Source organism: Ptychodera flava, chromosome 17 (assembly GCF_041260155.1).
Source record: "Ptychodera flava strain L36383 chromosome 17, AS_Pfla_20210202, whole genome shotgun sequence".
NCBI classification, from domain to species: domain Eukaryota; kingdom Metazoa; phylum Hemichordata; class Enteropneusta; family Ptychoderidae; genus Ptychodera; species Ptychodera flava.
The window spans coordinates 2479550-2496849 of record NC_091944.1 but is presented as its reverse complement, the minus strand read 5'-3'; the positions used below and the strand labels follow the sequence as shown (position 1 = coordinate 2496849).

At 37.6% G+C, this 17300-nt stretch overlaps 1 protein-coding gene across 1 annotated transcript; it reads right to left on the bottom strand.

Moving 5' to 3' along the window:
- Positions 1-40: 40 nt before the first annotated feature.
- LOC139116587 (uncharacterized) lies at positions 41-13268 on the bottom strand. Its single transcript, XM_070679183.1, has 11 exons — positions 13150-13268; positions 11422-11556; positions 10816-10977; positions 10038-10178; positions 9404-9559; positions 8947-9105; positions 3294-3443; positions 2560-2712; positions 1567-1665; positions 889-1020; positions 41-60 (listed from the first exon to the last, which is right to left on the bottom strand). The coding sequence occupies exons 1-11, from the start codon at positions 13256-13258 to the stop codon at positions 41-43; spliced, it is 1416 nt and encodes a 471-aa protein (XP_070535284.1). The 5' UTR covers positions 13259-13268.
- Positions 13269-17300: the final 4032 nt, after the last annotated feature.

Sequence of the window (17300 nt, the reverse complement as noted above, 5' to 3'; positions counted from 1 at the left end):
TCCGCATTCTGGAACCACAAATCAAATGATTATCGTGCATTCACTTTATGAAGACAATAACTGTAACATATGATTATATAATCATGATTTATGTTTCTTATGCAACTTTTGTGTTAGAATACAAAGTATTAGCCTTCTTTACACAACGCGATATATATTCTAGTTCACACGAAAGCTTCAGTCGTCTATGATAAAGACGATTGGAAGTAATTTGGGATAATTGGATGGTGAAGTAATGCCGATTTAATCTACAAATGTTATCTCATCTGCTTTTCTTTTTACATTACATACTTGTTTTTATGAGTAATTTGTATTATTGCAACATTCAACTATAAGGCACCTAACACTTGAGAAATTTAATAAATATGAAACTCTAATTATCCCAAATTAGTTCCAATCGTGTTGATAATATAAGACATGCACAAGTTACGTCGGCAAGTCCAACACAAGGCGTTTCAACATGATTTAGAGAGTAGAACATAAAATGTACTTTAAAATCACAACATATTTACTTGAAAATAAATGAAAACATAGTTGATAGAGATTAATCAGCAGAAATCGTGTATATTTTTAATTTTACTGCATATAATACAGCCCATTTGTGATTATCAGTATATATTGATGTAGATGTGACCTTAAAATTGCGTTTTCCATTTACAAGAAGTTGAATGCTTTTTTCTTATCAAAAAGGTCAAATTGTTTCGTCTGCAAAATTCAAATTAAGCTGCAAAAGTGCTTTAAGAGTGCATGGAGGTTCTTTCTACCTCCATGTTCTACCTACCTAGTTTAATGTTTTTCATGTATATTCAGTTTCTCGGTTTCGAATAGATTGACCAGCCAATGACTCAGCAGGAGGTCTAAGCATAACAATTATATAAATTAACTTACCATCTGTAATTTCTTGCGCTAAATCATAAAGTTTTTTAGTGAATGAGTCACTCAGACGTTCATCGGTTGGTATTTGTTCAAAGTTATTCCGTGAATCTTCGCCATCACTTTCGATCTGATCAGATGAAACCCCTGTCATGAAAGGATTAACAAGAAAGCAAGTCGCCATGAGTATGATAAGCTTCAATTAGAATGAACCGTAAATACTGTAGAAGAATCATGATTATATTACCATGCACTGTCCGTCACATTTTAATTTGTCAAGCTGAACCACGTGACTGACCACAAATACACATTAATAGAATACATGCCCTTGAATATGAATAGCAAATACGAACATCGTAACTTTACAGCTAAAACGTAAATTGTGATTTGCACCAAGATCATAATCAATCACAAAACAAGACGAAACACTTGTGGGCCAACATTGGACACTTTAGACTAATCACTTGTCATTTCAAACACGGCAGTTTGAGTTCACCTTAAGCAATGAGTTGCATGATTGTATTGTTAAACATTAGCAGTACAAGTCGTTTCAACAACATATCAGATGAGCATAGCTAATTCCAGTGACGGTACATCTGAGTATCATGTTTTTATTATGTACAATGTCTTGCCTTATGTAATTTGTGGCGGGAAGTAACACTCACTGTTGTGTATTCAATGAATGACACCAACCTTCATGATTGGATGGAATCCTTTGACTAGCAGGATTGTACTGTCTTTGATAATCTTGCCCAGCTTCAATTTCTCTTCCTAATTGATTAGATAAAACTCCTGTCAAAAAAGTAAAAGAAGACATTGTGGCCAGAGTTTATATTTATATGCGATTAACAGATGACCAAAATTTATGATTCTAAAGTTAAGCAATACTATTGGGAATCCAAAATACCCTAAGTTGATTCAAGATGTACAGGCCAAGTTTTTTCGATGAAAATGCCCATTTCTTAATGCTAATATCAGTATCTGTGGCTATCTACAACTAGCTAACAAAATAAAACAATCATTAATACACATTCATCATTGACAAGGCAAACTGAATGAGAATCTCGTATTAATGACTTCACGATCTACATTTACCTTGGGTCGTCATTTGTGTAGGCCAATCAGATTGCCTTGAATTCAGGGAATCAATGTTACTTTCAGAAATCAATGAGATCGTCTGGGGTACAGGATAGCGTTGTCCTTGATAACCATGCATAGCGTGAATTTCTTTTCCCGTTTGTGTCGGATGTGATGACATCCCTGTAAAATATACAGTGATGGTATACAGTTTGAGGACTGCATTATCTGAGCAAAGAATTTTCGTCTTTCTTCATGGGACACAGCAGAAATGACAGAATTCGCCATTGGCATATTTTTTTCGACTTACACTTTTGACAAGTTCAAATAATGTTATCATACATGCATGGTTTCCAATGGAAAAGGTTACTTCGTCCAATCCTTTGAAATTCTTAAAGTCACAAACTGATCATGAAGTTCGAATATAAGTAATTTCATGCTAAGGTGACAACAGATCGTGACTGATTATTAGAATCATCGCCGGTAATATCCGACACACTTAATAATTCATTAAGTCGTCTATACCAGTTTATTCATAAGCTTGGGCTGTGACTGTCAGAGACAGATTACATCTGAATACTATGAATTATACCGTGAAAACTATCATACCTTGTGTACTTTGTGGTGGAATATTGTACTGTTGTGCACTGTACGGAGCATTCTGACTTTCATGATAGGACGGAAACTCTTGTGTTGCAGCGTAGCGTTGTCTCTGATCTTGCAAAGCGTGAGTTCCTCCTCTCGTTGGGTGAGATGAGACCGCTGTATATCAACACCAAACATGAGTATGTTAAGTTTCTTTGTATGTTGCGAAATGTTGTATGACAAATGTATCTAATCTATTTTAATATCAGTTCTATCACCTCTACACCCTGCATGCCAGTAACTGTACTGTGTGATCTAATATGTTTCACCATCGATCACTTTGACAACTATCACAAATTACAAGACTGTTTATAGAACACAATTCACATATTTTATCGCTCTTAGGATGGCTCTGCATGGTGTAGTCTCAATTGTTAAAGTTTTCATGCAAAAAATGTCATCTCACGAACACTCTTTTCAATGCAAATGAGAACTACCTCGGGTCTAATCCTGTGTTAGGTTTCTACAGTCAATTAGTCATTATGAAGTCCACATAGAATAAGTTAATGTTGATTACATATTCCTTCTGAAACGGGGGAAGTTTACCCTTTTTGAACGAACAGCACTTAACAGTTTGAACGCAAAAAAACTTTATTATTAATAAAAAAATTTTGCTCTCAACCGAGTTGTACCAGCATTGCAAACTGCATTGACGATATATACTGAGTATCGTGAATTTATTATGTACATTAACTTACCTTGTGTAATTTGTGGGTCATTCGTTTCTGGATTTAATGAAGAAATCTCACTTCCATAACGAGATTGGAGCCCTTGGGTTGCTTGATAGTGTTGTCCTTGATAATATTGCTCAGCGTGAATTACTCTTCCCGTTGGATCCGATGAGAATCCTGTCAAAAATGTACAGTAAAAAGTGTCTCCAAGTTTCCATAAAAATAAGAACTGCATTATATCACTGATTGGTAAACACTTTTTAAATTCACCAGCAGTATCGTTCAAATTACACTATTCACAGTTAATCTTGGTAAACCGTTTCAACAATCAGTTCAACTGCTTGTTTGGAATCCATGTGATGCCGTTGTATTTGACTCTACACACAAAGAAAATCCATAGCATACAAACTGTAATGTCTGGTACTTCAATAAATCAGACAACTCTCAGACTGTCTGCAGGCATGGCAGCTCGTCATACTGCATTTAATGCACAACAACAAAACGTGGTCTACATGGACTGATGACGCGGTGGTCATGACGTTGTAACATATACGTTTGGCCATACTGATTGAAAGTTTAGTTGCATGTCTGGATATTACATTTCTCCTTTTCTTTTGAGATAGCTAGGTTGTTTGTTTTGTAGTTAATGATTGTCATTACCGTGTTCTTTTTCCAGTGTCACTGTATTTGTGGTGTCTCTGTGTTTTGATCAGGTTCTCAATTTAATGTGACTTTTTCATGATGTATCAATACTGTCCGTGACCATTTAACATTAATCGTGAACAGTAAACGCATTAATAAAAAAGTGTGTGATTGAAAGTCTGAGGTATTTTCTCATGGTCTTTTTTTTCGAACAATTTAAATTTTGAATATGAACAATAAACAAATGTGAAATATGTACTGCTTAAATGCGTATTGCTCTTTTGATAGCAGAATTGAATATTGTCATGTTGCCTGCTATTCATAGTAGTCTTCCACGTAAGCTGTTCGCCGGCGTTCTCTCTGAGGTCGTAGTCTCCTCTCTGGCGACTTGATTGGTTCTGGCATTGGTTTGCATGAGATATCGCCTACTGATTCCATTTCTTGTTGCTGATCAGGTGGTTTCAATTCTTCCTCATCCTGGTTGGTTTTCAGTAGAGCTTTTTCTCGCCAGTCTTCTGTGTCAGGTTTTCCTAGTTTCCTTTCTGCTAGGTTTTTCTCATCTAGGTTTTGTACCACTGCATTTACGAGTTGAATTTGCTTGCATCGCGATATACTTCTCTTCCATCGGTAACTCGTCTTGCTGCAATACTTGATCCGTCCACTCTGTATATTACGTAGAATGCTGGTTCATAGGCTGTTGACCATTTGTTTTTCTTCTGTTGTTTCAGTAGTACATAGTCTCCCACAATGTAGTTGTGTGGTTTTGTGTTTCTGTTCTCAGCAGCCTGTTTTATCTTCTCTTTATATTCTCTGTCTCTCTCATTGATTCTCATCTGTTTTCTATCCTCCTGATTGTGATCTTTGATGCATTGGTAATCTAGTCTGGTTCTCACAGGTCGGTTCATCAGTGCTTCATAAGGTGTGGTATTTGTAGCTGGGTGTGGCGATGAACGTTTACCTGTCAACATGTCTTGGATGGCTGTTTCTCTATCTCTGCCTTCCAAGTGTGCAATTCTTTCTGTTTTATTCAACATTTTCATGAAGCTCTCAACTTCTCCGTTGGCTCTTGCATGTTGTGGAGTTACTGCGTGGTGATGGAATCCTTCTTCCTTAGCAAATTTGGCAAATTCTTCTGAGTCGAAGGGTGGTCCATTGTCACTCTCTAGCTGTCTTGGTATACCGTGTGTTGCAAACATTTTCTTCAATTTTCTTTGTGTCGGTTTTGCTGCAGTTGAGTATACAGTCTCCACTTCTGGATATCTTGTTCTTTTGTCAATCGCTACTAAGTTGTAGTGACCGTCAGGGTATGGCCCTCCAAAATCCACTGATATCACTTCCCATGGGTTTTCAGGTATGGGTGTCATCTTGATAGGTTCTTGTTTGTGTTGCTTGGTTGTTACTTGGCATTCGTAGCATTGGCCTATGATTTCTTCAACATAGCTGTTCATCATTGGAAACCAGTATTTCTCTCTCAACATCTGCTTTGTCTTGGTCATGCCTAAGTGACCTAGCTTATGTGCTGCTTTGATTACTTTTCTCTGCAGACTTTGAGGAATCACAATACGGTTTAATCTGAAGATCAAGTCTTCTGCTGTGCTCAGTTCTTGTTTAACTGTGTAGAATGGATTAATATCGGGGTCTTTCTTTCGCATCTCCCAGTTGCCTCTATGTATCACTTTGCTCAATTTCTGTAGCTGGCTGTCTGCTTTTGTTTCTTCTTTTATTCTGTCTATCACAATTGCATGCTCTGTCTCTATCACTTTCTTGATGATTTTCTCTGTACCATCTCTTTCTGTTTCTGGTAATGGGTGTCTTGACAGGAAATCTAGTGGGTCAGCAGCATCTTTCCCTGGTTCATAGAGTAACTCATAATCTACATCCTGCATTTCCATTACCCATTTCTCTATTCTTGGTGGCAGCTTCATTGTAGCTTTGTTGAACATCGGGATGAGTGGTTTATGTGCTGTGATGATTTTGAATTTAGGTGCTCCTAGTAAATATGTTCTGAATCTATTCTTTGCCCATTTGACTGCTAGTGCGTCTTTTTCTGTCTGGCTGTATCTTTTCTCAGCACTTGTCATGGTACGACTGATGAAGTGTACAGGTCGCAGTCCTTTCTCACTTTGTTGAAATAGTCCTGCTGATAGCCCTTCATGGTAACTTGCTTCTACTCTAACTGTGATTGGTCTTGATGGGTTGAAGTAAGCCATAGTATCTTCATTTGTGATACTATCTTTGAGTTTTTGGAAAGCTGTGTTTTCCTTAGGTCCCAATCTGAACTTGACATGTTTGTGTGTAAGTTCCCTCAAGGGTGCTGTCAGTGAGGTGTATCGCGGAATGAATTTTGAAAGGTATCCTATCATTCCAAGGAAACTTCTCACTGCCTCCTTCGTTGCTGGTGCTTTACATTCTTTCACTGCTCGTACCTTCTCAGGTGTTGGTTTCAATCCGTCTTTTGTGAATCGGTATCCGTAAAACTCAATCTCCTCAACTCCAAATTGGCATTTGTCAAGGTTGAATGTGATACCGAAGTCTTGTGCCCTCTGCAGAACTGTTTCCAGTGTTTTATTGTGTTCTTCAACTGAACGGCCTCCTAAGAGGATATCATCTCGCTGATTGAGACATCTTGGTATGTCACCAAATATTCTGTATATAGTTTCATCGAACAGATCTTGCGATGACTTGGCTCCAAAGATTAGTCGTTTGGGTCTCATGTTGTCCCAAGGTGTGCTGAATGTTGCCACTGATCTTGACTCTGGATCCAGGAGTAGCTGGTGGTATCCTTGCCTCATGTCAAGCTTTGAGAATATCACGCAGTCGTTGAATTTGTGTTCAAAATCCTCAACCACTGGACTTTGAGTTATGCGGTTTCTCTCCATGAACTTGTTTGGTACCCGTAAATCAACACTGGCTCTGATCATGTGTGGCTCTAATTCATCTCGTGACGTCTCACAAAATCTTGGTTTTGGTTGTAACTTGTACAACCAAAGGTGAACACCATGTCACTGGCTCTCCTGGTGGCACTTCCTCAAATATTTCCTCTTCTTTACAGTGCTCTAACCATTTCTTTAATGGCTTCTGTAGGTAGTATGCGACAGGTCTTGGTCTCTGTGCCACTGGTACTGCTTCTCTTTTCATGCTGAACTTGGCATAAATCTCTTGGTTGTTCTTGTTATCTCTTATTCTTCCTATTCCCTTGAATACATCCTTGTACTTATCTGTTATTTTGTTTACTTGGCTTTCAAGTGTTCTGTCCTTCACAACGGTTTTGATATTTGAAGTTTCTTTTATCCGTAGACTGTTTATTCCTGCCAGAGAACCATCCGGTCTGATTTGCATCATGCCCAATTCAGTGAGCGTGTTTCTGCTGAGGAGTGGTGGTGAATTTATTCTACCTCTAACCACGATGAATTTGGTTTCTACTCCACAGGTCTTGTTTCGCACAGTAGTTTTGAATTCCCCTTGACTGGTAGCTGACTTTGCAAAGTATTGAGTTTTGTGTGGCTGGTCTGTAATTTAAGCCTTCGGTTAGATCTATGCAGTAAAGCCTTGAACTGATGTTCATCCATGACATTGACCTCTGCACCCGTGTCAGGTTCCACTTGGGTGTCAACATCGTCTATTCTAACTCTCACAGTTTTCCCTGAGTGGTTTGCCTTGGTTATACCTTTGATGTGCTTCACTGTTTGTTCAAAGAAGTCGTCGTCTGAGCTTGTGGAGTTATCTTTCTCCTCCAGGCTGGTTTTCTTAATTTGCTTTTGCGGTTTTCTGTATTTGTATGTACCGCGTGTGTCGCCTGAGTTCTTTCTGTATTTACTATCTGTGTCTTTATTTCCTCTATCTGAGCTTGTTCTGCATACAGCAGCAAAGTGGTTCTTTTTCTGACATTTCTTACATTGTTTGCCGAAAGCAGGGCAGTTCTGTCCCTCTTTATGTACTCCAGTTAGCCCGCAATAGCCACATGGTTTGCCTTCTGGTGTGTGTTTTCGCCTCTCAAATTTCCCTTGTTTCTTGGGTTGCCTATATTGCTTTATTTTTGCGACAGATCTTTCTCCAACTGGCTTCATATCACGCATTTGAAGTGATGTATCTTCGATTTGGGCTGCCTCAGTCAAAAGTTGTGTCAGTGACCATTTCTTATTTATAGCTTTCTGAATCAGGGTACAGTTGTCAATAGTTTGTATGATATGCTCTAAAATTCTCTCTTCACAATTCGCACCAAACTCGCACTCATTGGCTTTTTCTCTAAGTCTGGCTGCGTACGCGACTGTTGTTTCATTCGGTGTTGGGGTCATCTTGAGAAACAAATATCTCGCGTGGTGCTTGTTTTTCTTTGGGGTGTAGTATTCATTCAGTTTCGTTTTTAGTTTTTCATAGACATGGAGCCCTTCTGTGGTAGGGTTGGGTAAACTTTTCTCGAGTCTCACTATTTCTTTTCCCCATAGATTATCATGGTGTCTTTCTTATCGACCACTTCCGTTATCCTAACATATCGGAATTCACACTCAGTGCCCTCTAACCATTCTTCCCAAGCTTTTCCAGTAGTGATCTCGTCATCGGTATGTACGAATGGTTGGCAGTTTAGGTTTCTAGTTTCTGTAACTACGGTTACCGCTGCGGGAGCTTCAACCATTGCGTTGTCTAAATAGTTCCCTTGCACGTGATTTAGATTGTCCCGCTCGGGTGATCGCCTTTTCTAATTTGCGGCAATATCTTCAATGGAGTTCTGAGAAATCATGGTTCAGATCACTCACCGGACATTTATAGTTGTTCTCTATCCCGATCTCGTCGCCATTGTAATGTCTGGTACTTCAATAAATCAGACAACTCTCAGACTGTCTGCAGGCATGGCAGCTCGTCATACTGCATTTAATACACAACAACAAAACGTGGTCTACATGGACTGATGACGCGGTGGTCATGACGTTGTAACATATACGTTTGGCCATACTGATTGAAAGTTTAGTTGCATGTCTGGATATTCCACAAACTATTAGTGTCAAGTTTTTATTATTGTCTTTATGGTACATTTTCTTACCTTGTATAATTTGTTGAGGCAAGTAAGACTGTTGCACACGTGTATTAAAGGGATCAGTCTGACTTTCATAATTGTATGGATGCCTGTGGGCTGCAGGATACTGCTGTCTTTGATAATCTTGCCAAGCTGGAATTTCTCTTCCTGATGAATCGCCTGAAACTGATGTCAAAATACAATAGCAGATGTATCCCATTTTTTCATGAAAATGGCGAACTACAGAATATGACAATCGTTACCTACGAAAAGGCTGGCATTTGATATTTCTCAAATAAGAAGACAACCAGTTCGTAACGATTGACAGTAGAATATTTGACGCTTACAACTAAATCTTGGTTAAGTTCCTTGGTACCATTGTTATTTACTAATCGATCTTATTAAGCAGGCAGTTCTATGACTTGTTTTCACAATCAAAATGACATCTTAAGTATAATCAATAGCGCTATGTACATTATCTTACCTTCTGTAATTTGTGGTGGTAAGTAAGACCGATGTGTAATAAACAAATCACTCTGACTTCCATAAGTTGGTGCAAGACTTTGGTTTGCAGGATAGTGTTGTATTTGATAATCTTGCCCAGCTTGAATTCTCATTCCCGATTGATCTGAAGATATCTCTGTGAAATATAATAACAATACAGAAAGTATTTTGAGTTTTTATGCAATCGTCGTATCGGGACTGATTCCCGATCGCATTTCATTCGCTCTGCATGGATTCTTTGCTCTCGCATCCTTGTTTCTGTATGAAAACAACCAGAACTGTCAGAGAAAACGAGTGGTATGTGTATCTGTCATTTCAACAAAAATAGACTGACAATGTTCCTATTGTTTCTGTTTATTTCTTGAAAAGAACCTGAACAGAAAGATAAAACGAGAACAGCCAGGGGTCTGACTGTGCTTATGTCCATGCCTAATCACTTATCAAAATATACGCTAAATAATTTTATTCGTAACGATTATAGCAGTGACACCAAGGACACCAGCGACCACCTTAAAACACAATTGACATTTATACAAACTTCATTCAGCAACTAGCGAAATGACAAGCATAAGCATATCTAAGTATCATGACTTGTACTATGTACATTATCTTACCACGAGGAATTTGTCCCGATTGCCATGTATTGGACGAATTACCCAGACTTTCATAATGCGATGGAATCGTTTGGGTTTCAACTTGTCTGCTGTAATCTGGCCCAGCTTGAACTCCACTTCTGATGGGATTGCGTGAATACACTTTAAAAAGTATAAACAACTATTGTAAGTAAATTGGTAAAGACTTTGATTGGATCCTAAAATGAAACACTGAAGTCACCTCCAATTTCTCAGGGATGTAATCAGTCAAATAAATACTATTCAGATACGAGACTATGATTGACACTTGCTGATAAAAATAACATTCATGAGGGATGGGCTATTCCATTTTGACAAGGGATGGTCTGCATATAAAATTCATTTTAGTTACATTGAGAGCCTCTTTTTGGTTTTCGTAGGTTTGGGCAGCCAGTGTATGCGTACTTTTGTTGCTTTAACGTCAAATGAATGATCTATAGTGCGTGTCAATTTAATCAATCGTTGCATTGTAATTTAACTGTTACGCTAATTCCATTCACCAATAAATGCCGTGACTAGTGAATTGCACTGAAAGCACGTATGAGAGTAAATATTTTATAGACGTGTGTATAATCGCAATCATACCAATCCATAATCCAATGACATTAGGTCAGAATTCGCAAGACAATAGTTGTAAACATAGACACAAGACAGCACAGAACAGACAGTAAATAGACGGTACACAAACAAAGTCATATTCATGAAAGAAAGATATATGGACCTCTGGCCAGAAGACAAAGAAGTGATGATATTATTTTACCTTGTGTTATTTGTAACGGCAAGTTACCACGTTGTGTTTCGAAGGAACCACTCCGACGTTCGTAATTGGATGGAACACTTTGGTTTGCAGGATAGTGTTGTCTATGATAATCTTGCTGTGAAGCAGCTCGACTTCCTGTTCCCATTGGATCAGATGAAACCACTGTCGAAAAGGTAAAATAGAGGGCGTGTCCATAGCTTGTATACAACTATATACCCTATTAACATATTGTTCTAATTACCTAGTTGACATTTATGGCGGCTTTTCAACTTCCTGTGTCATCACTAAAAGGTTTAATTTACATCATGGTATTATTGAAAATCTATGGTTTCTAGTACTAAAGAAGATTTAACTTTGGCCAGACTGTTTAGGGCATTCCAAAAATAAGGACGAAACATCAAGAAAGCAAAAGGTTTCTTCTCTGCTTTCTTAACATTAGCGGATTATTCTCAAGAAGCAATTATAAATTATGTTTGGAATTGCAAGCAGTGGGAACGTCGACACTAACGCTTGAACCCAGTTACCCAGTCTTTTTACAAATATTATTAGCTGACCAGGTTCGATGAGTTCCATTGCTCTTTGAAGTTACAGCATATCATGACTTACCATAAGTACTTTGCTGTTGGAAGTCTGTCTGCCTTGCATTGAACAAATCATTCCCGCTTTCATAATTTGATGAAGTCGTGTGGGTTGAAGGATGTTGTCGTCTTTGATAATCTTGCAAAACTGGAATTCTTCTTCCTGTCAGATGAGATAAGATCACTGATAAACAATATACAATAGATGAAGTATGCTAAGTTTTCATGAAATAGGCAGACTGCTAGTGATCCAACAAATCGAAAATTGAACCAAACAAACAAACAAACAAACAAACAAACAAACAAACAAACAAGTATACATTAAGGTCTGTAAAACATAAATTAGCGGAGTAATAATGTATCACTTTTCTAAGCCATTCATGCATTCAATTACGATATTTTAATACATTTGAATCAAGATTGAATTTTCATTTCACTCAATCGAATTCAATGATTATTATCAGTCTCAAAGGATGAATCTACCTTTTAGTTGAGTTACTTCACTGTCACTATTTTGCAATCTGTCACTTCTAACCCTCCAAAATTCAGTAAATCCATAATATTTTAGGTATGAAAAAAGAAAATTCTTAAAAGATTGATGAAAGGGATACCTTGTATGACTGTCAATAGGTGCAGCATTTCACAATCAATTCATTGGACTATGAGATAAATGTATGGATCAAAAAGTCCACAAGTAGTTACTTGAGAGGATTACTTACTTTACGATGTCAATAAAAAGTTTCCCGTAAAGGAAACCAATATATATTAATAATGTAACTTACAAATCTTGAACTTTATTAATGTTGTGATTAGTCAATCAATGTCGAGGAACTACATTTTTGGAGAGATAAACGACACACGAATTTTTCCCCCTTTAAAGATATCATTTCATGTGGCATATATTTAGGGCTGGTATTTGTTTACAAATGTGTGTTGCCAGCTTGTTCTCGAAAGCAAATTGTTCTTTGTGAGAAGGTGGCGCTGTTTTGGTGTACGACAAGTTTCGTGAGGAGTCTTCGTATTGCAGTGGATCACTCAAGGTTTCACAATTCATACTCATAAACAGAGTCTAATCTACATGGTGATAAACAGGTCAAACGGTTCACTTGGTTCTTAAAGTGATAGGGTATTTTCGTAGTAATTCGTAAAGCTGAGTTGTTGTCATATTTTCAGTTCCGTGACAACACAGTCACCTCTGAACTCAGTGTCGCATGAATTGTTTTCGCCAACACATTGTAGGGTAGCCAGGACAAGTATTTGATATTTTCCTGTGCTGTGTGAAAATGTACCGACGGCCAGTGATAATGGTGAATGTCGTCATTTTAAATAATTATGGCCATTGGAAAACAACTTCAGTCGACTAAATAGTTTGACCAGATAATTCTTATCCCTCCATGTAAGTATTTGCGTGGATTTTGAAACACAAAATCGGCTTGAAAATATGGCGGACAAAGTTAACTGAACGACAGATTCAGGTCGTCGGACAGCACATAGAATTATGTCTTCCCAATTTTTAAAAATTGCCCTTTTATAGAGTGTTCATTAAATATAGATTTCGATTATGGAGCATGTTAATGTAGAATCATGGACTTGAAAATATTGAGCTTTGTCAAATTTTGTTTCAAAATGCGAGTCGATCGGCAAACGTCCATTTTGAATCAGTTCTAATTTTATGACATTTGCATAGATCTGACAAAGTAACATTCTTAAATAATATCACGATTATTCAGACAAGACTAGCCTCCCTATTACGTACCGGCATGGGTTTCTCCTGATGAGTGATAGTTTCTATCAGGTGTATCAACTCTTCGTTTCTTGTGCTCAGTTTTTCCTGTATGACTTTCCGACGACTGACCGGACGCCATATCTAATCGACCGAGGCAAAAACGGTTAATTAATTATTAACCACCGGTTATTCATTAAGCATGTCCATAAATTTGAATCCTATGACAAGGTACAATGAACCAAGCCGAGCACGACAAGGACAGCTATATCCATTGATAACATGTATTTCTTGAAATACAATTACATTAACCGTTTTTATCAAAGTGGCCTTCGATAGCTAAAAAGGTACAGCTAATCTTACGGTAAAGATGCTGCAATTGCTGCGTTGAATGCGTCAAAATCACTCCATTGGTATCGTGCTTCTGAATGTTTCAGAGACTTTCAGAAAATCACTTTAGTGAATGACTCAGTAGCTCTAGTAAATACCTGACAACTTGAAGACAACCGGTCATTGAAGGGTCGATTAATTTTCACGAAGGAACTGTACTATTTGTCTTGCAGATTACCCGTTGTTCATAGAGTATATTATGAGTTACATAAAAAAGTTACATAAATGGTGTTTTGGATGGTAACGCAAGAAAATGGAAATGAAACCAAAAGAAATACGCCTGCAATAGACAAGAGAGCAGTGAATTTTCATGCGAATCAAAGGGTGTATCAATTGCGTGCGTTACTAGCAAAATAATTCGTAATGTCACGTTGCTGGGATCTCATGGTATCTGAGTTCTTTTACTCCAGATAATGATAATATACCCTGTGACTTGACTCGGTATGGTGATACCATCGAAAAGGCAATGTGGTCTCAGCCTGTACAACTCCTTTGATAGTAGTGGCGGTGTGATGCCATCGCAACTCTTAGATTGTTTTGAAGCTTGTTTTTAAGACAATAGTTTATGTTTAATTTTGCTCCGAATCTTTATTTGTTCTCTGTCTCTATCAAGAACATTAACGTAACCAATTCACATTTTCTCAAAGCAATATTTCTTATCAAAGATAACACGAAAAAAACACCTTATACTATATATTTTCAAAAAGCAAAGAATCTTAAATTTAGTATGGTGGCAAAAGGTTTCTTGAAGGATAACGGGAATACATCTTTTTGGTCGAAAACCCAAATTATAGTATTAATGATAAAAATTAATTTAAGTCAAAAACTGTGAACTGCTTCGTGAAATTTAGCGTCCAATTTGAAACAAGAGTATATGTAAAAACACAGACAATTATCTATTCTCATCCTTAAATGGCAGGGGTTGAAAGATTGACAGTCAAAAATGTGTTTAAAACATAATAAGCACACTTTTTGAAATGTTGATGACGCGAATGAAAAGAAGCCAGGATATTCGATACTTTGCATAAAAGGCACATAAATTTTCACTTCTTTTTCACCCAACTTACGACTACTTGTCATGCTGAAAGGTAAACCCAACCAAAATTTTAATCTTTGGTGACAATGAAAATTGAATCTTTACAAAAACTGATTTTTAATAAAATACGCTGTGTTTTGAGCAACGCCACCTTAAGGGTTCTCATACACACTTTCGAATTAAAGAGGCACGTTACGACTTACACGAACTTCAAATTTAAGATGGCCGCCATTCTTTGTGTTAATTCCATAAGACTTGTTCGAATGTCTTGTGTAAAAGATTATTCATAAATATCTCCAACAATGTGTTACACCGGAGAAGAACTGCAAGATTTACAAAAGTCAACAATTCAATGATCTGTCTTTGTGGTGCGTTAAAATACACTTTCTTTGAATCGGTTTGTAATGCATAGCCTATTACACATCATTGTCCACAGCTAAGTGAGGCATAAGGCAACGATCGCCTTATAACATCTTAAAACAAGTTAGTAACACAATACACGATTGTTAAGGTAATACATGCATGTAGACGCCATCGACTTCAGCTTATACGATAACCTCACATTAGTATACCAAATGTGACCTAAAAAGTAATCTGCCTCACCGTGATTTGATATTTAGTAAATTTCACTGTCCATTGATATTATCACTTTTGTGATACTTTCACTGTTTGATCATGTCTTGGGCACCAGACGATATTGTATAAGTCGTCGGTTGATAAATAATGGCAGCACAAAAAACAACAAGACAAAAGTTCTTGATACGATTGTTTTGTGAACCCAAGATATGGCTTACATCTCTATTGCATGGAAATTAAGAATACCAGTGTGAGTGTTTAAGGTAGAACGCACCTCGGGGACAGACATTCGGACTCTCAAACTTTTACAATTCTCTTCTGATATAGGGGGGTTCATTTTAAAGCTCTTGGTGAAAGAAAACTTTTCACCGGCTTAGTTTTTTGAAATTAGAAAATTTTTATTTTTCGCCATAGAGTTAACACAGGGATGGCGGCCATTTTGAATTTCTAATATCGGTAAATCTTGGGTTATTTGTTTCTCTAGTACCAAAATTTGCACGGTGACCCCCTATTTTTATTCTTGATTTGAAAGAGAATGATTGAAAGATTCCTTGAGGAAAATTAGAGCAAAAGTTTAAGTCTTTCACTTTCGAGGTGCATATTACCTTAAGGTAGTACGTGTCTTGAAATTGAAAGGCTTACACTTTTGTTGAAACCCTGCCAAAAGAAACTGTCAAACATTTTCTTTCAAATTATTTAACAAAAATGAAGAGACTACAGTACAAAACCTGGGACTAGAGAGACAAATTACCCTATATATGGCCGCCGTCCCCGTGTTGACCCTATAGTGAAATATTAAATGTTTGATTCTTCAAAAACTTAAGACGGCGAAAAGTTTCTATACTCAAAGAGCTTTAAAATGAGTGCCCACGAGCGGTAGACCAGAGGAGCATCATAAAATCAGAGAGTGCTAATATCTGTCCCCGAGGCACATTTAGGTGAGGCAGCGAGATGAAGGGGCCTACAATACTGGACAACTACATTGTTATTCATCTGCAAAAGTAAAGTAAGTGGATACCTTGCAATGAAAGTGATTAGCCATTAACAAGGCTGTAGGGAAAAAATCTTGAAAATTGGGGATGCAAATAACTCTCTCCACAGCATAACGATGGGAATACGGTGACAAACAGTTGTGTCACGAGTTTATCGTGACAAAACTCCCCGTGAATGCCAACTTTGTGAGCCATCAGTTAAAAGTAACAACAAATAGATATATCTTGTCTATTTCTTGGTTATGTTTTCATCATAACAATTGTACATGTATACACAAACATCTTGAATTATATTGAGAGAGTGTTTGGCAAATTATGTCTTCGTCAAATTCTCTTGCAGCAATATCTGCAAAGCGGCGGTGGCATTATCCCTGATATCTATCTTGAATGTATGAACATGAACGCGTACCCCGACAAAATAACTGCTAACCTCAGCTTCCCATACACGATCACAATTACTGAGTTAAGGTAAAATGTGCCCCGCGGACAGATATTTTGACTCTCAAACTTTCACAATATTCTCCCGGGCTACCACTTGTGGGGGTTCATTTTGAAGCTTATTGAGTTAATAAGGTTTTCACCGGCTTTTGTGAAAGTTTACTTCAGGAAAGTTTGAGCAAAAGTTTAAGTCTTTATTTTCGATGCACGATTATAAGATTGTAAGATGTCGTTTTATGACATATCAAAACATACAAAATACAGCGCCACGAAAAAAATGAGTGTTCTTGGTGTGGGCCATAAAAATTCCAGGGAAGGTAAGGGGTAGGCCACCAAAATTTTGCAAGAATGTTGTTTTCACTAAAGCATATATTAAAAGTTATATGGATTATATATGTGTACAACTTTGTACCTATGTAATCTTTCTTTTTGGGAGAGGGGGGCCACAAAAATCTTGTTGCCGGTGATGGGGGAGCAATAAAATTTTTGCTGGTGTTAGGGGGGGCTGTAAAAAATATATGCACCACATATTTCCTCTTCAAGCCCCCCTGCCGTTAATTGTGCTCGTTCCCTTATCCACCAGCAATTGATCGACAAGTGATAGCAAGAATTGACCAGCCCCGGTACCTGACATCCGAGTCCAAGTGCAAGAGACAGTGTCTTATTCAAATATTTACCGGTCATGTCTACACAAGGCATATACGAATCCTGAAAGACAACACAGACAATTTACAACAGCCGGTAATTGTGCT